The sequence below is a fragment of the Artemia sp. Qi Xiang Cuo genome, chromosome 8 (genome assembly GCF_049724085.1).
Source record: "Artemia sp. Qi Xiang Cuo chromosome 8, ASM4972408v1, whole genome shotgun sequence".
NCBI lineage: Eukaryota > Metazoa > Arthropoda > Branchiopoda > Anostraca > Artemiidae > Artemia > Artemia sp. Qi Xiang Cuo.
In genome coordinates this window covers 35,799,965-35,826,133 of record NC_142801.1, presented here as the reverse complement: position 1 = coordinate 35,826,133, position 26,169 = coordinate 35,799,965, and the positions used below count along the sequence as shown (strand labels likewise).

The following is a 26,169-nucleotide window of genomic DNA, read 5'->3' as shown; positions in this document are numbered from 1 at the left end:
ATTACCTTTTCGATCATCTCCCTTATTATTTCCTAAATTTTACAAATTAATAAACTCAGTTATTCCTGTGTTGCAGCCTTTTGACAATCCTTATACACATAACGTGTTTTGACTTAATTCAACACTCCACTCAACATTCTCTGAAAGGGTCACCTGAATACCCTTCGTCTACTTGGAAAGTAAAGTTCGAATATGCATACCTTTTTCAATAATATTAATGAAAAAAACCTTTTCCAGAAAATATGTTTTTCAAAGAAAAGTAAAGAACTCCATTAAACAAAAAATTAGCAAAAATAAAATTAAATAGTCTACCAAGCGTGAAACTACCACAAAAGTAGAATGCATCGTCTGGATTCTACAAGACATATAGCAAAACATTTCTACAGGACAAATACACCTTTTCAAAGAGAGTGAGTATCCCCTCGCAATGTCGTATGGATTCTACAAGACGCATAGGAAAACATTTCTACAAGACACATACACCTGTTCAAAGAGAGGGAGTATCCAATCGCAATGTCGTATGGATTCCACAAGACATAGAGGAAAACATTTCTACGAGATACATACGCCTCTTCAAAGAGTGTGAGTACCCCCTCGCAATGTCCAATGGATTCTACGAGACGTATACAATTTTTTTCAAAGAGCACACGGACATGCATCAATTGATATGAATGGTACAAGACTTGGCAGACATATTTTTTTGAGTTCAATAACCAAATTAAACTCCCGATGGTTAAGAATGCATCATGGGATAACTACAGAACTGTGAATGATTAAAAGTTGAAAATTGTACCATTTTGCGTAAAAGCTAACTCTAATTGCAAAAAAGGGTATAGCATATGCAAATTGGTCTCTATGAATGATATTAATTTTTTATTGAATAATAGGGATGTGTATGATCCTAATTAGTGAACGGATCGTATGAAGGTGGAGAAAAAGGGTTAAAGTAATTACCAGTTAAGGTAAGCCCGAAGGGCTTGTTAACTCAGACAATTTGTTATAAATTTGGAACAACATCAATCTATGAAAATGGTTAACGATGATAAAATGGTCTTGTGACTTGACCTAGCTTTACTTCTTCGATGTGTTCTGTATAATACACAAGTGGCGTTTGAACAGTGTTGTCAATTTAAAATATGGTCTAGCGTTATAGTATACTAAAAAGTTGATACTAATAGAGATGCAGATGCCAAGAAAGGAATTTTAATAAAGAAATTCAGAACAATCCATAAAAATCCTTACAAATAAAGTAGTGAGGTGTATATGAGCACGAACTGTCAAGGATCATAAGCACCAATGACCCTAACCACCAGGGACCTCAACCCCCAAAGGTCCCATATCCCCAAACTCCAAGGGGGCTCCCGCCCCTCCAACTTTTTGCCCCCCCCCCACCATTTTTTTGAAGTTTTTTTTTAAACTTTTTTTAATTTTTTTTAACATGATATTTTTTCAACTTTTTTTTTACAGCTCTAAATCATATCAGAAAAATAAAATGACACTTTTGATTTAAATTTGAAAACATATTCTTGTGCATACCCATACTCCTATTGATGAGGACTGATGGTTCTCATTCAATATTTTTCCATAAAAAACAGACTATTTTTTTAACTAAATTTTTTTTGGACTCGAAATTATTCAACTTTTTGTTTTTTAACATGATATTTTTTTCAACTTTTTTTTACATCTCTAAATCATGTCGTAAAAATAGAATGACTCTTTTGATTTCAATTTTAAAACATATTCTTGTGCATACCCATACTCCTATTGATGAGGACTAATGGTTCTCATTCAATATTTTTTCATAAAAACCAAACTATTTTTTTTAACTAAATCTTTTTTTTGGACTTCGGAATTATTCAACTTTTTTGTACATCTTTTAATCATAATCATATCAGAAAAATAGAATGACACTTTTGATTTAAATTTTAAAACATATTTTTGTGCATACCCATACTCCTATTGATGAGGACTTATGGTTCTCATTCAATATTTTTTCATGAAAAACAAACTATTTTTTTAACTGATTTTTTTTTTGGACTTCAAAATTATTCAACTTTTTTTTATTTTTTTTATTTTTTAACATGGTATTTTTTCAAGTTTTTTTTTACATCTCTAAATCATATCAGAAAAATAGAAAGACACTTTTGATTTAAATTTTAAAAACGTATTCTTGTGCATACCCATACTCCTATTGATGAGGAGTGATGGTTTTCATTCAATATTTTTTCATTAAAAAAAAAATTAACTAAATTGTTTTTGGGACTTCGAAATTATTCAACTTTTTTTCAACATCTCTAAATCATATCAGAAAAATAGAATGACACTTATGATTTGAATTTTAAAACATATTCTTGTGCATACCCATACTCCTATTGATGAAGACTGATGGTTCTCATTCAATATTTTTTCATAAAAAACAAACTATTTTTTTTAACTAAATTTTTTTTTTGGACTTCGAAATTATTCAACTTTTTTCTACATCTCTAAATCATATCAGAAAAATAGAATGATACTTTTGATTTAAATTTTAAAACATATTCGTGTGCATACCCATACTCCTATTGATGAAGACTGATGATTCTCATTCAATATTTTTTCGTGAAAAACAAACTATTTTTTTTAACAAATTTTTTTTGGACTTCGAAATTATTCAACTTTTTTTTTAATTTTTTCTTATTTTTTAACATGATATTTTCTTTCAACTTTCTTTTTACATCTCTAAATCATATCAGAAAAATAGAATGACACTTGATTTAAATTTTAAAATATATTCTTGTGCATACCCATACTCCTATTGATGAGGAACTATGGTTCTCATTCAATATTTTTTCATGAAACACAAACTATTTTTTAACTAAATTTTCTTGGACTTCGAAATTATTCAACTTTTTTTTTACATCTCTAGATCATATCAGAAAAATAGAATGACACTATTGATTTAAATTTTAAAACATATTCTTGTGCATACCCATACTCCTATTAATGAGGACTGATGGTTCCTATTCAATATTTTTTCATGAAAAACAAACCATTTTTTTAACTATATTTTTTTGAACTTCGAAATTATAAAACTTTTTTTTTCTAATTTGGTATTTTTTTTCAACTTTTCTACATCTCTTAGAATGACATGAAACATACTTAAAACATGAAAAATTCACATTTAATTGGAATAAGCAAGCCCCCGCCCAGAGACACAGGCAAAAAGAGTGAGAGAGACAAAAAATATACAAATACGTAGATTCATACACACAAACCGAGAAAGACATGCATTTGGAATGAGCAAACACCAGCCCAGACACACAGGCAGAAAGAGTGAGAGAGACAAAAACACATACAAATGCGTAGATCCAGACACACAAACCGAGAAAGACATGCATTTGGAATAAGCAAATACCCACCCAGACACACAGGCAAAAAGAGTGAGAGATACAAAAAACACATAAAAATACGTAGATTCAGACACACAAACCGAGAAAGACATGCATTTGGAATAAGCAAACACCCGCCCAGACACACAGGCAAAAAGAGTGAGAGAGACACAAACACATACAAATACGTAGATTCCGACACACAAACCGAGAAAGACATGCATTTGGAATAAGAAAATACCCACCCAGACACACAGGCAAAAAGAGTGAGAGAGACAAAAAACACATAAAAATACGTAGATTCAGACACACAAACCGAGAAAGACATGCATTTGGAATAAGCAAACACCCGCCCAGACACACAGGCATAAAGAGTGAGAGAGACAGAAACACATAAAAATACGTAGATTCAGTCACACAAACCGAGAAAGACATACATTTGGAATAAGCAAACACCCGCCCAGACACACAGGCAAAAAGAGTGAGAGAGACAAAAACACATACAAATACGTAGATTCAGACACACAAACCGACAAAGACATGCAATTGGAATAAGCAAACACCTGCCCAAACACCCGCCCTGACAAACAGGCAAAAAGAGTGAGAGAGACAAAAAACACATAAAAACTCATAGATTCAGACACAAAAACCGAGAAAGACATGCATTTGGAATAAGCAAACACCCGCCCAGACACACAGGCAAAAAGAGTGAGAGAGACAAAAACACATTCAAATACGTATATTCAGACACACAAACCGAAAAAGACATGCATTTGGAATAAGCAAACACCCGCCCAGACACACAGGCAGAAAGAGTGAGGGAGAAAAAGACACATACAAATACGTAGATTCAGACACACAAACCGAGAAAGACATGTATTTGGAATAAGCAAACACCCGCCCAGACAAACGGGCAAAAAGAGTGAGAGAGACAAAAACACATACAAATACGTAGATTCAGACACACAAACCGAGAAAGACATGAATAGGAATAAGCAAAAACCCGCCCAGACATGTGGCAAAAAAGAGTGAGATAGACAAAAAGCACATACAAATACGTAGATTCAGACACACAAACCGAGAAAGACATGCATTGGAATAAGCAAACACCCGCCCAGACACACAGGCAAAAAGAGTGAGAGAGACAAAAAACACATACAAATACGTAGATTCAGACACACAAACCAAGAAAGACATGTATTGGAATAAGCAAACACCCTCCCCTACTCACAGGCAAAAAGAGGGAGAGAGACAGAAACACATAAAAATACGTAGATTCAGATCCACAAACCGAGAAAGGCATGCATTTTAATAAGCGAACACCCACCCAGACACACAGGCAAAAAGAGTGAAAGATACAAAGACACATACAAATACATAGATTTAGACCCACAAACCGAGAGAGACATGCATTAGAATAAGCAAACACCCGCCCAGATACACAGGCAAAAAGAGTGAGAGAGACAAAAAACACATCAAAATACGTAGATTCAGACAAACAAACCGAGGAAGCCATGCATTGGAATAAGAAAACACCCGCCCAGACACACAGGCAAAAAGAGTGAGAGAGACAAAAACACATACAAATACGTAGATTCAGACACACAAACCGAGGAAGACATGAATTGGAATAAGTAAACACCCGCCCAATTACACAGGCAAAATGAGTGAGAGAGACAAAAACACATACAAATACGTAGATTCAGACCCACAAACCGAGAAAGACATGCATTTGGATAAAGTAAATACCCGCCCAGAAACACAGGCAAAAAGAGTGAGAGATACAAAAACACATACAAATACGTAGATTCAGACACACAAACCGAGAAAGACATGCATTGGATTAAGCAAACACCCGCCATTTTTAAGGCTAATTGAGACTAGGTTACGTGCACGCACGTAACCTATTCTAAATTAAACTTAAAAATTAAATAAAGCTATGTCGACATTGCATATCTCCCTCAATAGGTATGCGCCGTCGCGGGGTACACTCTTTTTGTCTGTGTCTTTTTCGGTTTGTGTGTCTGAATCTACGCATTTGTATGTGTTTTGTGTCTCTCACTCTTTGTGACTGTTTTTCTGGGCGGATGTTTGTTTATTATAGTACATGCTCTTCTAGTTTTGTGTGTCTGAATCTACGTATTTGTATGTGTTTTTTTGTCTATATCACTCTGTTTGCCACGTGTCTGGGCGGGTGTTTGCTTATTCCAATGCATGTCTTTCTCGGTTTGTGTGACTGAATATACGTATGTGTATTTGTTTTTGTCTCTCTCATTCTTTTTACCTGTGTGTCTTGGCGGTTGTTTGCTTATTCCAATGCATGTCTTTCTCGTTTTGTGTATCTGAGTATACGTATTTGTATGTGTTTTTGTATTTCTCACTCTTTTTGCCTGTGTTTCTGGGCGGGTGTTTACTTATTCCAAATGCATGTCTTTCTCGGTTTTTGTGTCTGAATCTACGTATTTTTATGTGTTTTGTCTTTCTCGATCGTTTTGCCTATGTTTCTTGGTGGGTGCTTGCTTATTCAAATGCATTTCTTTCTCAGTTTGTGTGTCTGAATCTACGTATTTATATGGGTTTTTGTCTCTCTCACTCTATTTGCCTGTGTGTCTAGGCGGGTGTTTGCTTATTCCAGTGCATTGCTTTCTCGGTTTGTTTTTCTGAATATTTTTTTTTGTTTGTGTTTTTTGTCTCTCTCACTCTTTTTGGCTTGTTTGCCTGGGTGGTTGTTTGCTTATTCTAGTGCCTGTTTTTGTCGGTTTGTGGATCTGAATCTATGTATTTGTATGTGTTTTTGTATATCTCACTCTTTTTGCCTGTGTGTCTGGGTGGGTGTTCGCTTATCCCAAATGCATGTCTTTCTCGGTTTGTGTGTCTGAATCTACGTATTTGTATGTGTTTTTGTCTCTCTCAGTTTTTGCCTGTGTGTCTGGGCGGGTGTTTGCTTATTCCAAATGCATTTCTTTCTTGGTTTGTGTTTCTGAATCTACGTATTTCTTTCTGTTTTTGTCTCTCTCACTCTTTCTGCCTGTGTGTCTGGGCGGGTGTTTGCTTATTCCAAATGCATTTCTTTCTCGGTTTGTGTGTCTGAATCTACGTATTTGTATGTGTTTCTGTCTCTCTCTCTCTCTTTCTGCCTGTGTGTCTGGGCGGGTATTTGCTTATTCCAAATGCATGTCTTTCTTGGTGTGTGTGTCTAAATCTACGTATTTTTATGTGTTTTTTGTCAATCTCATTGTTTCTATCTGTGTGTCTGGGCGGGTGTTTTCTTGTTCCAAATGCATGTCCTTCGATGTATGCGTGACTGAATATACATATTTGTATCTTTTTATGTCTCTCTCACTCTTTTTGCCTGTGTGTCTTAGCGGGTGTTTGCTTATTCCAATTAAATGTGAATTTTTTATGTTTTAAGTATGTTTCATGTCATTCTAAGAGATGTAAAAAAGTTGAAAAAAATACCAAATTAAAAAATAAAAAAAGTCCAAAAAAAATTTTGTTTCAAAAAAATGGTTTGTTTTTCATGAAAAAATATTGAATAGGAACCATCAGTCCTCATCAATAGGAGTATGGGTAGGCACAAGAATATGTTTTAAAATTTAAATCAAAAGTGTAATTCTATTTTTCTGGTATGATTTGGAGATGTAAAAAAAAGTTGAAAAAAATACCATGTTAAAATATAAAAAAAAAGTTGAATAATTTCGAAGTCCAAAAAAAATTTGTTAAAAAAAATAGTTTGTTTTTCACGAAAAAATATTGAATGAGAATCATCAGTCTTCATCAATAGGAGTATGGGTATGCACACGAATATGTTTTAAAATTTAAATCAAAAGCGTCATTCTATATTTCTGATATGATTTATAGATGTAAAAAAAGTTGAATAATTTCGAAGTCCAAAAAATTAGTTAAAAAAAAAGTTTGTTTTTTATGAAAAAATATTGAATGAGAACCATCAGTCCTCATCAATAGGGGTATGGTTATGCAGAAGAATCTGTTTTAAAATTTAAATAAAAAGTGTCATACTATTTTTCTGATATGATTTAGAGATGTAAAAAAAGTTGAAATAAAAACAAGTTAAAAAAAACGTTGAATAATTTCGAAGTCCAAAAAAATTTTGTTAAAAAAAGAGTTTGTTTTTCATGAAAAAATATTGAATTAGAACCATCAGTCCTCATCAATAGTATGGGTATGCACAAGAATATGTTTTCAAATTTAAATCAAAAGTTTCATTCTATTTTTCTGATATGATTTAGAGATGTAAAAAAAATTGAATAATTTCGAAGTAAAAAAAAAATTTAGTTAAAAAAAAATTGTTTGTTTTTCATGAAAAAATATTGAATGAGAACCATTAGTCCTCATCAATAGGAGTATGGGTATGCACAAGAATATGTTTTAAAATTTAAATCGTGAGTATCATTCTATTTTTCTTATATGATTTAGAGATGTAAAAAAAAGTTGAAAAAAATACCATGTTAACAAAAAAAAAGAAAAAAAGTTGAATAATTTCGAAGTCCCAAAAAAAAATTTAGTTAAAAAAGAATAGTTTGTTTTTCATGAAAAAAATGAATGAGAACCATCAGTCCTCATCAATAGGAGTTTGGGTATGCACAAGAATATGTTTTAACATTTAAATCAAAAGTGTTGAATAATTTTCAAAATTTCAACTTCTAATTTTCAACTTTTAACAAAAAGTTGAATAATTTTGAAGTCAAAAAAATTAGTTAAAAAAAATGGTTCGTTTTTCATGAAAAAATATTGAATAGGAACCATCAGTCCTCATTAATAGGATTATCGGTATGCACAAGAATATGTTTTAAAACTTAAATAAAAAGTGTCATTCTATTTTTCTGATATGATTTAGAGATGTAAAAAAAAGTTAAGTATTTTCAAAGTCCAAAAAAATTTATTTAAAAAAATTGTTTGTTTTTCACAAAGAAATACGGAGTGAGAATCATCATTCCTCTTAAATAGGATTGTGGGTATGCACAAGAAAATGTTTTTAAAATTTAAATCAAAATTGCAATTCTATTTTCTTACATGATTTATATATGTAAAAAAGTTGAAAAAAATACCAAGTTAAAATATAAAAAAAAGTTGTATAATTTCTAAGTCCAAAAAAAATTTGTTAAAATAAAAATAGTTTGTTTTTCACGAAAAAATATTGAATGAGAACCATCAGTCTTCATCAATAGGAGTATGGGTATGCACACGAATATGTTTTAAAATTTAAATCAAAAGTGTCATTCTATATTTCTGATATGATTTAGAGATGTAAAAAAAAGTTGAATAATTTCGAAGTCCTAAAAAAAATTAGTTAAAAAAAAAGTTTGTTTCTTATGAAAAAATATTGAATGAGAATCATCAGTCTTCATCAATAGGAGTATGGGTATGCACAAGAATATGTTTTAAAATTTAAATCAAAAGTGTCGTTCTATTTTTCTGATATGATTTAGAGATGTAAAAAAAAGTTGAAAAAAATACCATGTTAAAAGAAAAAAGTTGAATAATTTCGAAGTCCAAAAAAAATTTGTTTAAAAAAAATAGTTTGTTTTTCATGAAAAAATATTGAATTAGAACCATCAGTCCTCATCAATAGGAGTATGGTTATGCACAAGAACATGTTTTAAAATTTAAATCAAAAGTGTCATTTTATTTTTCTGATATGATTTAGAGATGTAAAAAAAAGTTGAATAATTTCGAAGTAAAAAAAAAATATAGTTAAAAATTTTGTTTTGTTTTTCATGAATAAATGTTGAATGAGAACCATCAGTCCTCATCAATATGAGTATGGGTATTCACACAAATATGTTTTTAAAATTTAAATCAAAAGTGTCCTTCTAATTTTCTGATATGATTTAGAGATGTAAAAAAAAGTCGAATAATTTCGAAGTAAAAAAAAAAATTAGTTAAAAAAATTGTTTGTTTTTCATGAAAAACTATTGAATTAGAACCATCAGTTCTCATCAATATGAGTATGGGTATGCACAAGAATTTGTTTTAGAATTTAAATCAAAAGTGTCATTCAATTTTTCTGATATGATTTAAAGATGTAAAAAAAAGTTCAAAGATTTCTAAGTCCAAAAAAAATTTAGTTAAAAAAAATTGTTTGTTTTTCATGAACAAATATTGAATGAGAACCATCAGTCCTCATCAAAAGGAGTATGGGTATGCACAAGAATATGTTTTAAAACTTAAATCGTACGTATCATTCTATTTTTCTTATATGATTTAGAGATGTAAAAAAAATGAAAAAATACCATGTTAACAAAAAAAAAGAAAAAAAGTTGAATAATTTCGAAGTCCAAAAAAAAAAATTTAGTTAAAAAAATAGTTTGTTTTTCATGAAAAATAATGAACGAGAACCATTAGTTCTCATCAATAGGAGTATGGGTATGCACAAAAATATGTTTTAAAATTTAATTCAAAAGTGTCAAAAAATTGAATAATTTCGAAGTCCAAAAAAAAATTTAGTTAAAAAAAATACTTTGTTTTTCATGAAAAAATATTGAATAGGAACCATCAGTCCTCATTAATAGGATTATCGGTATGCACAAGAATATGTTTTAAAACTTAAATAAAAAGTGTCATTCTATTTTTCTGATATGATTTAGAGATGTAAAAAAAAGTTGAGTAATTTCGAAGTCCAAAAAAATTTAGTTAAAAAATAGTTTGTTTTTTATCAAAAAATATTGAATGAGAACCATCAGTCCTCACCAATAGGAGTATGGGTATGCACAAGAATATGTTTTAAATTTAAATCAAAAGTGTCATTCTATTTTTCTGATATGATTTAGAGATGTAAAAAAAAGTTGAAAAAATACCATGTTAAAAAAAAAAAGTTGAATAATTTCGAAGTCCAAAAAAATTTGTTAAAAAAAATAGTTTATTTTTCACGAAAAAATATTGAATGAGAATCATCGGTCCTCATCAATAGGAGTATGGGTATGCACAAGAATATGTTTTAAAATTTAAATCAAAAGTGTCATTCCATTTTTCTGATATGATTTAGAGATGTAAAAAAAAGTTGAAAAAAAATACCATGTTAAAAAAAAAAGTTGAATAAATTCGGAGTCCAAAAAAACTTTTTTAAAAAAAAAATAGTTTGTTTTTCATGAAAAAATATTGAATTAGAACCATCAGTCCTCATCAATAGGAGTATGGGTATGCACAAGAATATTTTTTTAAAATTTAAATCAAAAATGTCATTCTATTTTTCTAATATGATTTAGAGATGTAAAAAAAAGTTGAAAAAAATACCATTACTTACTTACTTAAAGCTCTTGCTCGGCAGCGTCGCCAGCGTAGAGGGAACCAGTCGTCAGCGCCGTCAGTCTTCTCCAGAGTGGTCGGTTCAGGGTGAAGGTTGTCGCTTCAGCTAGGTTTATGTTTCTGGAGGTGAGCCGATCACGGATGACGTCCTCCCACCTGGTGCGTGGTCTTCCCCTAGGACACCTACAGCCGTTTGCAGCTAGGTCGAAATTGAAGATGAGCCGGGTGGGTGTTTGGGCAGGCAGACGGAGCAGATGACCATACCAACGCAGTGAGCGAGACTCAAGCTGCTCGGACAGGGGTGGGAGTTTGAAGGACCTGAGGATTTCCGAATTTAGTACCCTGTCGGACCATCGGGAGTGTTCGATTTTTTGGAGGTGTTTCGTCTGGATGGCATCTACCTTCAGCGTCTGTGTCTGAGTCAGCGACCAAGTCTCGGCAGAATAGAGCATAACGCTGGCAACTGAAGCACAATATATTCGTGTTTTAGTGAGGCGGCTGATCTGGGGTTTATGGAAGACTATTTTTAGAAGGCGACCGAAGACAGAGTTTGCTTTTGCCGCTCTTGCTGATATTTCGGCATCTAGGCTTCTGTTTGAGCAGACAATTGAACCAAGGTAGGTAAACTGCTTGACTACCTCTACAGTTTGGTCACAAATTTCCACAGATGACAGGGGGTTGGATGGCGTTTTCTCAACGGGCATTATCTTGGTCTTCGACCAATTTATTTTCAGACCGAGTTTCTCAGCGGCAGAGGCCAGTGTTTCCAGTGTAGTTTTGAGGTCACTAATGTTTTCGCATATTAGCGCCACGTCGTCGGCAAAGTCGACGTCTGAAAGAACTCTTCCAGCAAAGCCTATGCCAAACGGCTACACCTGCTGTGTTTTATTCAGGATGTGGTCTATTACACAGTTAAAGAGCTCAGGTGCAGCGGCACATCCTTGCCGGACACCGTTTTTAATTTGAAATATCCGGAAGGCCGGCCATTTACGATCATCACACTTTCAGTGTTATTATGCAGCTCTTTGAGGAGACGGACGATTTTCGTGGGTACGCCAGCAGACTGGAGGATTAGCCATAGTGACTGCCTATCGACAGTGTCGAAGGCAGATCGAAAATCGACAAAGGCAATGTACGCCTTCCTCTTATATTACAGAGTTTTCTCTACTAGCTGTCTAATTGTATGGATTTGCTTGGTGGTGGACCTGCCTGGCATGAAGCCAGCTTGCTGGGGGCGACGGAGGGCATGAAGGTAGCTTGTTGCCCGTTTGAGAAGCAGCATAGCAAAGAGCTTTCCAGGAACTGAGAGTAAAGTTATACGACGATAATTGCTACATTCTGCTTTTCTCCCCTTGCTCTTGTATATTGGTACAAGTAGGCCCTTCTTCCAGTCTGAGGGGATTTTTTCAGAGTGCCACACAAGGTTAAACAGCATTTGTAGCCAGAGGATCATGGCTGGACCCCTATTTTTGAGTAATTCCGATGTTAGGCCACATATTCCTGGTGCTTTGTTATTCTTTAGCTTGCGGGTGGCAGCTTTTATCTCCTCAGCTGCAAATTCAGGACCATCAGGAGCAGGTATGGGAGTAGCCGCAGCAGCCGCTAGCTCGTGGTCCGTCTGATCTGGTGGATCTGAATTGAGCAGTTTTCAAAGTGGTCCTCCCACTGGCCGAGGTATTGTGATTGGTCGTAGATATTCCCACCGCTAGCACTTCGAAGGTATGACGTAGTTTGAGTGTGCTGACCTGACAGCTCACGAAGAATCTTGTAGGTGGCTCCAATGTCCTTTTTCTTGGCGGCCTCTTGCAGTTCGGATGCCTTGCTGTCAATAAAAGCCTTGCGGTCCTTATGCAGCATGGAATTGCGCTCTTTGTTTAGCAGTCTGTATGTAGCCATGTCCCCGCCAAGACATGCTTCTCGCCTGAGCTCTATGATGGCAAGGGTGTGATTACTGATCCAGTCCTTTTTCTTCCGTTGCCTCATTCCAACAACGTCAGTTGCTGCCGCAAGAGTGTTCTCTTTGAAGGACTTCCATGCAACTTCACTATCATCGCATTGGCCGAGGACCTCAAATCTGTTGGATATCTCCACATGGTACCGCTCAGCCAGAGCGGGGTCCTGTTGGATGCGACCGGCATCAATTTTCCGAGAAGACTGGCTATTCTTCATAGCTTTGAGGTGGAGCTTAATTTTGGCTGCAACTAGCCGGTGGTAGGTGTTCCCGAGCTCAGCGCCACGGTAGGTGCGGCAATTCTGGACAGACGACAGCCATCGTTGACGTACGATGATGTAGTCGAGCATCTTCTTTGTTGATCCATCATTGCTATACCAGGTGTACTTGGCTATATTTTGTCTCTTGAACCACGTGTTCGCAATCGTTAGATTGTGGGCCAGACAACAATTCAGCAGCCTCTCTCCATTATCGTTTAGGCTATCCACTGTAACAGGTCCAACAGCGAGATCCCACAGGCCTGATTCGTTTGAAACACTTGCATTAAAGTCTCCTAGGAGGAGGAGGTAGTCATGGGGAGGTACAGAAGATAGTTCAGAACTAACCAGGTTATAGAAATCGTCTTTGTCTTCTTCATCAGCGTCGTTTGTGGGGGCATAGCACGTAATGACAGTTATTTTGCGGTCAGGAGTCTAGGCGATACTGGTGCGAATGACAGGAGGGCCCTACGTGCAGCATTGTTCAGTACTAGGCCAACGCCTCCTCTTCTATGGCTACCGCCAGACCAGAGCAATGTGCGTCCTTCACCCATGTCCTCTTCACCATGTCCAGGGAGGTGTATTTCGGTGACTCGAGCCATTGTAACTTTATATTTTTTTAGTTCTATTGCTAAAAGAAGCTTCGAACCGGGGTGGTTCAGCGTCAGGACGTTCCAGGTGGCCACATTGGTGCCGCCTTGGTCAACGATGTTCAGAGGGGATCGTCCTTGGGCGGTCCGGGGTCGAGGCGGGATATGAGAATACATATCCGAGGCTGAATTAAATCTGATTCCATTCGTAGCAATAAGGGTATCGGAAGGAGGGCTGCCAACCCAACCGTCCCTAGGTGCATTTGGTTCCCCGGTGGCTAGCCAGATATCCAGAGGCACGTGGAGGGTCGTTCATCATGCGCCAAATTGCATGGGAACTATCTCCGGACGAGCACCACTACCTCCAATAAAAAAATACCATGTTAAAAAATAGAAAAAAAATAAAAAAAGTATAATAATTTCGAAGTCCAAAAAAAATTAGTTAAGAAAATAGTTTGTGTTTCATGAAAAAATATTGAACCATCAGTCCTCATCAATAGGAGTATGGGTATGCTCAAGAATATGTTTTAAAATTTAAATCAAAAGTGTCATTCTATTTTTCTGATATGATTTAGAGATGTAAAAAAAAGTTGAATAATTTCAAAGTCCAAAAAAAATTAGTTAAAAAAATTGTTTGTTTTTCATGAAAAAATATTGAATGAGAACCATTAGTCCTCATCAATAGGAGTATGGGTATGCACAAGAATATGTTTTAAAATTTAAATCGTCAGTATCATTCTTTTTTTCTTTTATGATTTAGAGATGTAAAAAAAAGTTGAAAAAATACCATGTTAACAAATAAAAAAAAGAAAAAAGTTGAATAATTTCCAAGTCCAAAAAAAATTTAGTTAAAAAAAATAGTTTGTTTTTCATGAAAAAAAATGAACGAGAACCATCAGTCCTCATCAATAGGAGTATGGGTATGCACAAGAATATGTTTTAACATTTAAATAAAAAGTGTCATTCTATTTTTCTGATATGATTTAGAGATGTAAAAAAAAGTTGAAAAAAATACCATGTTAAAAAAAAGGTGAATAATTTCGGAGTCCAAAAAAAATTTATTTAAAAAAATAGTTTTTTTTCATGAAAAAACATTGAATGAGAACCATCAGTCCTCATAAATAGGAGTATGGGTATGCACAATAATATGTTTTAAAATTTAAATCAAAAGTGTCATTCTATTTTTCTGATATAATTTAGAGATGTAAAAAAAAAGTTGAAAAAATATATCATGTTAGAAAAATAAATAAAAACAGTTAAAAAAACTTCAAAAAAATGGGGGGGGGCAAAAAATTGGAGGGGAGGGGTCCCCTTGGAGTTCGGGGATATGGAAACTTTGGTGGCTGAGGTCCATGGTGGTTGGGGTCATTGGTGCTTATGATCCTTGACAGTTCGTACTTGTATACACCTCACTACTTGATTTGTAAGGATTTTTATGGATTGTTCTGAATTTCTTTATTAAAATTCCTTTCTTGGCATCTGCATCTCTATTAGTATCAACTTTTTAGTATACTATAACGCTAGACCATATTTTAAATTAACAACACTGATCAAGCGCCACTTGTATATTATACAGAGCACATCGAAGAAGTAAAGCTAGGTCAAGTCACAAGACCATTTTATCATCGTTAACCATTTTCATAGATTAATATTGTTCCAAATTTATAACAAATTGTCTGAGTTAACAAGCCCTTCGGGCTTACCTTAACTGGTAATTAGTTTAACCCTTTTTTCTCTACCTTCATACGATCCGTTCACTAATTAGGATCATTCACATCCCTATTATTCAATAAAAAATTAATATCGTTCATAGAGACCAATTTGCAAATGCTACACCCTTTTTGCAATTAGAGTTAGCTTTTACGCAAAATGGTGCAATTCTCAACTTTTCATCATTCACAGTTTTGTAATTATCCCATGATGCATTCTTAACCATCGGAAGTTTAATTTGGTTATTGAACTTAAAAAAAATATGTCTGCCAAGTCTTGTACCATTCATATCAATTGATGCATCTCCGTGTGCTCTTTGAAAAAAAGTGAATACGTCTCGTAGAATCAATATGACATTGCGAGGGGTTACTCACTCTCTTTGAAAAGGTGTATGTGTCTCGTAGAAATGTTTTCCTATACGTCTTGTAGAATCCATACGACATTGCGAGGGGATACTCACTCTCTTTGAAAAGGTGAATGTGTCTTGTAGAAATGTTTTCCTATATGTTTGGTAGAATCCAGACGATGCATTCTACTCACAAATCAGCATCGATAAATAAATGAAACCCAAAACGAACAGAAATTACAATAAGTAACGGAGTCAAACTCAAAACGAGCAGAAATTAACTTATGTTGGGCTCAAAACCCCTATGCCTTCCCAAGGCCAGAACATAATTTGCACTTTACTGAAAAAAATATAAATGTTTTTAATTTATTAACTTTAATAAATCAAATAATTTTAACATTTTGATTACTAAATATCAGTATATGTATATTAAACTGACAATGCACATTCATTTATATTTTTTTCAGTAAAGTTCAAATTTTGTTCTGGCCCAACTTATGTTAATTTCTGCTCGTTTTGATTTTAACTCGGTTATTTATTGTAATTTCTATTCGTTTTGGGTTTCATTTATGTATCAGTACTGATTTGTGGTAATTTCACGCTTGGTAGATTATTTGATTTTATTTTTTTTTTTTTGATTTGATTTGATTTTGATTTGATTTTTCATTTTTGTTTAATGGAGTTCTTTACTTTTCTTTGAAAAACTTATTTTGTGGAAATTTTTTTTTTTAATTAATTTCTATTCGTTTTATATTGACATAGTCTTTTCAGGGAAAAAGAAAATAGTACTTCAAATCTTTTCGTTTTTTTAATACTTTATAGTTTGGTCTGTAATTGTATGCTGGAGAAAAATTTTCAGCAATTTTCAACAACATACACCCTTTTAAAAATCTGGACACAGATAGTAGTGTTTAATTTAGCTTCATACCACCTCTAGTTGGCCTGAAATGGAAAACTTGATTCCATTCGCAAAAAAATCTGTTTACTTTCCTTGATAGCTTGGATACACTTAGCCTACGCTATTTTGATTTGGTTAAATTGTAAGAGCAGAAGTAGCCCCGAAAGTTTGAAGATAATACCCTCAGTTGCTCTTGGGATACTGCTGAGATGCCTTATTGGGAATTAGCATTAACACTGTGCATTTTGATTTAATCTTAAGGCAACATTTAGTTTTTAAACATAATGGGCAAATGGGTGGGTGGGCGTGGGAGGGGGACTAGTTGCCCTCCAATCACTTTCGACTATTAAAAAGGGCATTAGCCCTTTCCATTTTTCAATCGAATGAGCCCTTTTCGAAGTTCCCACGGCAACTCCTTCGACACGAGGTGGCCTAGTCTAAAAAAAAAAAAAAAATACATTATACACACATCGATTTTTACTATAAAAATGTCAAGCCTTCCAATCACTTTCGACTATTAAAAAGGGCACTAGGCCTTTTGATTTCCAATCGAATGAGCCTTTTTTGAAAATACAACGCTTTCTATAAACGGTGTGCGTCTAACTGAACCACAAGCAACTGAACCCCTATAACTGAACCACCATGTAACTTAACCACCGTACAACTGAACCCCCATATAACTGAACCCCCCTGCAACTGAACCCTCGTGTAACTGAACCCCCGGGTAACACAACCCCATTTAACTAAACCCTCGTGTAACTAAACCCCCGTGCAACTCAACCTCATTTAACTGAGCCCCCATGCAACTAAACCCCATGCAACTAAACCCCCGTGTAACTGAACTCCTGTGCAACTGAACCACCGTTAAACTGAACCACCGTGCAACTGAACCCCTGTGCAACTGAACCACCGTGCAACTGAACCACCGTGAAGCTGAGCCACCGTGTAACTTAAACATCGTGCAACTGAACCACCGTGCAACTGAACTCTCGTGTAACTGAACCATCGTGCAGCTGAACCTGTGCACCGAAGCAGGTAATAATCGTTTTCAAACCAAAAGATAAACAACTACGAGCGTAGAAAATACGGTAAAAATAAGGAAAGTGGTAAAAAAAATTACAGTATGTAAACGATGAGGGCCGCCGTTTACCCCCCCCCCGCAAAAACATCCCTTAAGGAAAATACCCCGCGGAAAAAAACACCCCACGGAAAATACCACCCTCCCAGAAAATACCTACCCGTGGAAAATCTCCCCCCCCCTCCCAAAAAAAATACCTCTTGCGGTTGTTTAGTCTCCAATTACTTTCGGCTTATAAAAAAAGACTAGAAATGCCTTGGGATTATCAAACAATTTCTACTTCCATCCTCCTGTCGTCTCTCCCTTAAAGCTAATTCTGTATTTATTTGAAGGCTCAATGAGACCTGAGATCACACGGAATTTTTTTTGTGTGGGGGTTTTCCGGAGGATCTTTCATGAGAAGAAAGTATTTGCATGGAGGGGAGGGGGGCGGGCAAGATTTACACATAAATTCGTCTTTTCCACTTTCTTTGGAACTTCTCAATTAAACTAAAAAATAACACTCAAAGAAGATTTTTAAATTTTGAAAACCATAATTTCCGCGAGGGGGGGGGGGGGGGGGGGTATTTTCCAGGTGATGAGGTTTCCATGGGTGGAGAAGGGGAAATTTTCCGCGGGGAAAGGGGGTAAACGCTTAGACCCGTAGAAAGTGACAGGGTGAATGGAACCCCAATTAACAGACAAAAGAAAGATAAATAAATCTGGATTTAAGAGTTTTTGACGTCCGATTTTAGTTGTTTTTGTGACAACAAAACAGAGCATTTTTATAAATTATCTTGACAGTAATTTATATAAAGACTTAAAAAAACAAACAATTCCAGCAAGGTTGAACATGTAAAGATTCTAACTTGTGTTTTAGCCAATGTAAGTACGGTGGTTGAGTTGCACGAGGGTTCAGGTGCACGGTGGTTGTGTTGCATGGTGGTTTAGTTTGCACGGTGGTTCAGTTGCACTGTGGTTCAGTTGTACGGTGGTTCACTTACACGGGGGTTTTGTTACACGGGGGTTAGTTAAATGGGGTTAAGTTGCACGGGGGTTGAGTTACATGTGGGTTCAATAAAAGGGGGTTCATATGCATGAGGGTATAGGAGCACGAGGGTCCAGTTGCACGGGGTTGGGTTATACGGTGCTTCAATTGATCGGTGGTTCCGTTGTACGGTGGTTCAGTTGCACGGTGGTTCAGTTACAGGGGTTCAGTTGCTTGGGGTTCAGTTACACGGCGGTACCTTATATGCCCCTAGGGCATACATTACAACCCTTAACCTAAGGACTCTTAGGGTGGTTGTAATCCTCTAAGACCTAATTTCCAGAGCTTTCAACTACGTTAAACAAAATGGCTATCTCAAATTTTATTGGATGTGTTTGGGGAAATGGTGGGCGTGAGAGGGGCGTTAGTCACTCTCCAATCACTTTCAACTATGAAAAATGGCACAAGTCCTTTCATTTTCCAATCAAATAAGCCCTTTTTGAAGTTTCTACGACAATACTTTCAATGAAAACCTTATATGCCCCCAGGGCATGACTTACAACCCTTTCCCTGAGGGCTGTGGGGGGGGGGGGGATTGTTATCCTGAAGGACCTAATTTCCAAAACTTTAAACTACGTTGAACAAAAAGGCAATCTAAAAATTTTGATTGGATGTGTTTGGACAAAAAGATGGGCGAGAGAGGGGGGTTAGTTGCCCTCAAATCACTTTCGACTATTAAAAAGGGCACCAGGCCTTTGAATTTCCAATCGAATGAGCCCTTTTTCAAGTTCCTACGACAAAGATTTCAATAAAAACCTGTGGGGGGAGTGCCCTGCTCAAAGGTATAATTTCCTGAACTTTGAACTGCATGGAACAAAATGGCTATTTCAAACTTTTTATTAGATGTGTTTGGGAAATAGTGGGCTTGGAAGGGGTGTTAGCTGCCTTCCAATCACTTTCGACTATTAAAAAGGGCACTAGCCATTCAATTTCCAATCGAATCAGCCCTTTTTGAAGTTTATACGATAACGCGTTCTATAAAAACCTAATATGCCCCCAGGGCATAACTTACAACCCTTGCCCTGAGGACTGTGGGGGGGGGGGGGTTGTCACTCTCAAAGACCTAATTTACAGAACTCAAAAATATGTTGAACAGAATGGCTATCTCAAAATATGGATTGGATGTGACTGGGGAAAAGGTGGGCGTGAGAGGGGGGGTTAGTTAGCCTCCAATCACTTCTGACTATTAAAAAGGGCATTAGCCCTTTGAATTTCCAATTGAATGAGCCTTTTTTGAAGTTTCTACGACAACTTTTTCGATACGAAGTGCCCTGCTCTAAAGGAAAAAAAAAAATAATAAATAATACATTTTGCCAACATCATTCTTGTATGCCCTCAGGGCATAACTTAAAACCCTTGCCCTGAGGGTTGTGGGGGAGTGTCCTCCTCTAAAACATATTTTCTATCTGGAAATCAACTATGCTGAACAAAATGGCTAGCTCAAAACTTTGATTGGATGTGTTTGGGGGAATGATGGGCGTGGGGGGGACTAGTTGCATTCCAATCACTTTCGACTATTAAAAAGGGCACTAGTCACTTCAAGCTCCAATCGAATGAGCCTTTTTCGAAGGTTCTACGACAACTCCTTTGATACGAAGTGCCCTGATATGGAAAAAAAATACATTGTGCCAACATCGTTCTTTACTTAGGCAGCGTGATTGCGCTGCCTATGATATACTAGGTGTAAACAATGAACGAATGCCCTAACTTACAGCCCTTGTCCGAGCAGTCTGGGGAAGTTGACATCCCCAAAGACATAATTACTGAACATTTCAACAAAGCTGGACGAAATAGATCTTTTAAAGTTTCGATCGAATATGTTTTGGGGAATGATAGGCTTGGGGGAGGGGGCTGATTGCCCTCCATTCACTTTTGACTCTTAAAAAGGGCATTAAAACTTCCATCTTCCAATCAAATAAGCTCCATCCGATCCAAAGTTTATACGACAATCCGTTTCATAAAGATCTTATGTGCCCCGGGCATAACTTACAATCTTTGCTAATTGGCTCTGGGGGATTGTGTCTACCCTAAAGTAGTGTTGGGCGATATTGAATATCGATATCGAATATCGAAACGTAAATATCGATATCGAAAACGTTATCATTTCGTTTTTTTTGTATTTACCGGAGAACATACAACAGAAAAGATCGAACAGATAAGAACAATGTATTCAATTCATTTACTCATCTGTGCTAAGATTTTCAGTAGGGAGTCAAGTCATGGAAGTCTTGTAGTACAGATCTCAGAAATACCTGTAGAAACTTGTCATAGAATTAATGTCCAAATCCGCCACCAATGTCCTTTCTGTAACTAAGGAGCAGCTCGGCGAAATAGCAACCGAAACTCTAGAGCACGGAATTTTGATAATAATAGGTACATCAAGTGAATTGGCTTTTATGCTGACTCCAGATATATAATATTCATCAAGTCTCATGTACCCATCAAAAGTAATGGAAGTCTGAGCAAATTTGTACAACTTTTGAGAAAGAGGGGAATCGTCCCTAAAACATCAAAGAATCTTAACACAATTCTCAGCATCACATTCAGCATATCAGAGAACTTTACTGTAAGGGTTTCTAGCTTCCATCTGAGAAAATGAGAAATTTCGTAATTTTTTGCCAGAAGAAAGATCACGGATGTGTGTTTATTTTTTTTATAATTTTTTTTGCAGGGTGATCTTATCGAACCAACGATCATATAGGATCAAGAAAGCAATTGCTCGAACGGCAATGGAACCAAAACGATCGGGGGGGGGGGGGAGCTGGACCCCCCTCCCATGCCCCTTTTCCCCAAAACCATCCAATCAAAATTTTGAGATAGCCATATTGATCAGCATAGTTGAAAATTCAAGTAATCATGCCTTTGGGGATGACACGGCCCCGCAAGTCCCTGGGCGAAAGGTTGTAAGTTATGAAATTTTGCTAGTGTCTACATGTAGTATTTGTTATTGAGAAATAAACAGACCTTTTTTGAGAGGGTGAATTTTCTGCGGGGGGAATTTTCTGCAGTGTAGATTTTCCAAGAGTAGATCAGAGGGAAACCATACACGGGGGAATTACCAGAATTCTTATACTAATTGTTTTTATCTGATTTACTTTCTCGTTGCCAATTTAATTTTACATGTGGAATATACCTGGGATATTGCCAAGAAATTTTTTTAAAGGAGTTGAAATTGTCTGGGGGTTTTTCCGTGGGGGGTTACGAGGGAGATTATCTATGGGGGAATTTTATGTGAGAAAAACTTTTATTTGACACATTGAGAGGGGAGAATTTCCAGGAAAATTTTTCCACGGAGAGAGGATTCCCAGCAGGATTTGAAAAACAATTAGAGATTAAAAGAAAAATAAGTCTTTTTTCAAACAAAAGTTGGCTCAAAAAAATTTTCCAGGCGGAATTGTCCGGAAGAAGTTTTCTGGGGGGGGGGGATTTTCAGCCAGGGTGAAATTGTCTGGGGGAAGAGGTATCTTACTCGGGAGGAACTTTCCAAGGAGGAATTTTCTTGGGAGAATTTTCCATGGAGAGAAAAGGTGAATTTTCTGGCATTGTTTGAAAAATAATTCAATAAAAAAACAATTTTTCAAGTAAAAGTAAGGAGCAACGTCCAAATTTAAAATGAAGAAAAGTTGTCTCGTGTATGGAGAGAGGGTCCCTCTCCTCAATACCTTGTTCTTTACGCTAATTTTAACTTTTTTCCCAATTATTTAAGAACAACTCATGAAAAAAAAGAGCCGTTTAATCAGAGTAAGGAGATTTTTAAAATACAAAAAGAAATTTCGGTGGGAAGAGGGAGGCATTGAGGAGGTGTTATCCCCCTCATTCTGTTCATTTGAGTTTTAATGTTGCTCTGTACTTTCCATGGAAAAAAATTAATTGTTTATTTAATCACTGAAAGGCAGAACCAACTCTCAGGGGAAAATATTAACATGCTGCTGATTTTGAATAGCCAAAAACAGTCAGTAGCTTATGTTTCCTTATTCTGAGCCCGAGGAATTCCAAATAAGGGTTTTTATAATATTCAGTCATGTAATGGAAGTTTGTTTGTGTTTTATTCAAAAATTTGGAAAACATTGCACAAAATACTCTTTAATTACAAATTCTCTTATTAAATTTTGGCAAAATCTAAAGTTAATCTGAGCCAAACAACTGATCATAAAAATCGAAATCGATATATCAATTAAATATCGATATATCGTTTAATCAAATTATCGCTTAACACTACCCCAAAGACAATGTTATATGATTTTTGGACTATTGGTAACAAAATAGCTATCTCACAATTCCAACTGAATGCGTTTAGGGAAAAGAGGATGTCAAAGACAGAGGCTAGATGCTCTCCATCATTTTGAGTCTTAAAAAGGAACTAGAACCACCCCTTCCATAAAAATCTTATATGCCCCTAAAGCATAACTTACAACCCTTTCCCTCCAGACTCTGGGGGATTCTATTAACCTCAAAGGTATTATATCTTTGGACTATTTTTAAACGTAATGCATTATTGGATGCAATTGTGGAAAATGCATCCGAAAAAGTTATAATTTTCAGACCTTTCAACTACGCTGAACAAAATGGCTATCTCAAAATTTTTATTACATGTGTTTTGGGAATTTATGGGCATGGGGGGGAGGAGCTTGTTACCCTCCTATTACTTTTGACTATTAAAAAAGACCACTTCAATTTCCAATCAAATGAACCTTTTTTGAGGTTTCTACGGCAACAAACGGTCATCTCAAAGTTTTTCATCATATGCATTTCAGGAACAAGTGACGTCTGGGGGGGGGGGGGGTATCCACCTTCCGATCACTTTGAATCTTAAAAAGGGTACCAGAACTTCTTATTACCAATCCAAAGAGCCCCCTCCGAAGTTTATACAACCACCCTTTCTATAAAAAATTTATATGCCCCCAGGGCATAACTTACAACCTTTGCCCTGAGGGATTGGGGGCGGATTGTCATCCTCAAAGAAATAATTTCCAGATCTTATAACTACGCTGAGCAGAATGTTTATATCGAAATTTTTATTTGATGTGCTTGGGGACATGGTGGGCGTGGGAATGGGGTTAGTTGCCCTCTATTCACTTTCGACAATTAATAGAGGCACTAGCCCCTTCAATTTCCAATCGAATGAGCCTTTTTAGAAGTTTCTACGACAACAAATGGTCATCTCAAAATTTCTATCAGATACATTTCAGGAAAATACAAGGTGTGTGTATGTGTTTATGGCGGGGAGGGGGGGTATCCGCCCTCCGATCTCTTTAAATCTTAAAAAGGGTACTAAAAATTCTGATTACCAATCAAAGGAGCCCCCTGGGAAGTTTATATGACAACCCTTTCTATATAAACTTTATATGCCCATAAGGGCATACCTTAAAACCCTTGCCCTGAGGGCTGCGGGGGTTGTAATCCTCAAAGACATAATTTCCGGACCTTTTAACTACGCTGGGCAAAATGGTTATCTCAAAATTTTGATTGGATATGTTTTAGGAAATGGTGGGCGTGGGAGGGGGGTTCGTTGACTTTTCACTTTCGACTATTATTAAAACATATCTGACTATTATTATTATTTCACTTTCGACTATAATTTCCAATCGAAGGAACCTTTTTAGAAGTTTCTACGACAACAAATGGCCACCTCAAAATTTATATCAGATACATTTCGGAAAAATACGAGGTGTGTGGGGGGGTGTCCACCCTCACATCACTCTGAATCTTAAAGAGGACACTATAGCTCCGATTACCTATCCAATGAGCCCCCTCCGGAGTTTATACGATCACCCATTCTATATAAACTTCAAGTGCCCCAGGGCAAAACTTACAACCCTTGCCCTGAGGGATGTGGGGGGTTGTCAGCGCTATTGCGCTGCCTATGATAATACTATTGTTTTTTTTGTTTTTTTTAGAGAGAGAGAGAGTAGAGGGAAAACTCTAGTTTTGAAATGATGAAGTGGTTTCGACTGATCTATTAGGTTATATTTTAGGTTTTGGACGGTAATTTCACTGGATCAGATCCTGGTTATTTCTGCGGAGAGATAGAGAGGAGCCATCTATACATATCTGAAAGTAACAATGTCATTCTGCAATTTATGGCTGACAACTTCACAGATCAGACTTACTTCTCATTCGACATAAAAGAAGAGCTTCAGCAACGTCTTCATCCTCGATACGGTCAATTACCAGCTTTATATCCGAATAGACGGGGTCAGCCTATAGCCAAGTATGAAATAATTGGTTGATTTTTATACTGTAAACTTGTTGGTCGGGCTCCCAACACGTAAATAAATGAATATTTTTGCTCAAGTAGCATGTATTCTGTATATTAACCTACCCCCAATAATTTTATAATCTAGAAAGGTGTAAAAAATAAATAATTTGCCTACTTTAAGAAAAATTCAGGTTGAATTCAGGGAAACTTAGACCATCAACTAAAATCATATTTTTAGTACACTGAATTTAACCTCAATCTATGCTTGTTCTGAATCTATTTAGTTCAGCTTGACATCGCTGTCTCATCAGTGGCAACAATTCTTAACTCCTATTAAATCGCGTTAAAGTGCTTGACAATCTTCCCTGAACAGTTTTTTATTCTCTTTGATGTTATCTAATATTTGAAATTTTATTGCTTAATTATTATGTAAAGTTGTTTGTCAGCCAAAAGTAGAAGAAAAAACAGGAAACAACGAAAAAAAACACACTAGAAGAATGAGTGAATAAGTTCATATCAAGCTCCACTGTATCCAGTTCAACAGACCTAAAAAAGAATGAGTGATCAGATGGTAACTTCAGCCGGAATTGTTAGATAGTGGCACCTGTTTCAATGTCATTTCGGTAAACAGAAGTTAGCAATATGCCTTGGGACATATTGAGATATATAAAGTCTTTAAGGTTGAAGCTGACAATGGTAATAAATTATGGATTGCAGCATAAACATGCTAATAAAAATATGTCGAAGAAAAGCACATTTGAACGTACTTTTCAAAGAGAAGCCATCCATTTTCATTTTTGCCTGTTCATTTAAAATTCAAATCTTGAATCCAACCTAGTATCGAACCTCCTTTGAAATCTTGGCTAAATAAAAATTTGTAGAATATTCTGTCAAAATAACTTATTTGATCCAGAGCATTTAAAACATGTTTTAGTGAAGCATGTTACCCACTTTCTACAATTATTTTTGTTTGATTTGATTTTAATTTTTTGATGAGAGGGGGTCCAACAACAGCTCACCAGAAATGACTTCAACGTCAGCATCCTTAAATATCAATTTAGTTTTTAAGTTCTAATTTAAGTAAACATAGGATTTGTTTTATGACACGCCATATTGTTTTATAGAGTGAATAGACATTTCAGTTATTCAAGTCAGCTCTTAAAGCTTGTTATTCGTTATTTAACCTAGTCCCCTTTTTAATAATATAATAATTAAAGACTTTCAGAGTTCATTGTAACAAATAAATAGTAAGTTTGGAAGTTCACTCATTTGACTAGGTTTACTTAGCAGCAATGAAATTAACATGGGTAAGTCCACGTTGTAGAAAATAATTTTGTAACTGTTCTACTGTAAATATGACAATTTAGACTCGCTGCAAAACCTATTTTATTCCATAATTATACAAAGCCATATATATAAACTCATTTACTATATGAAGATTGTGCTATACTACTACATTGTTACTACCTATTGAAAGCC

General features: G+C 35.7%; 1 protein-coding gene across 1 annotated transcript in view; it reads left to right on the top strand.

Annotated features, from left to right (window-relative positions):
* LOC148949361 (uncharacterized) overlaps nucleotides 1-26,169 on the top strand; it is a 289,387-nt gene that overhangs the window by 54,415 nt on the left and 208,803 nt on the right. The window contains exon 3 of the mRNA XM_089093397.1: nucleotides 24,467-24,702. Coding sequence (XP_088949523.1) covers nucleotides 24,467-24,702 — 236 coding nt within the window. The remainder of the gene's footprint in view (nucleotides 1-24,466; nucleotides 24,703-26,169) is intronic.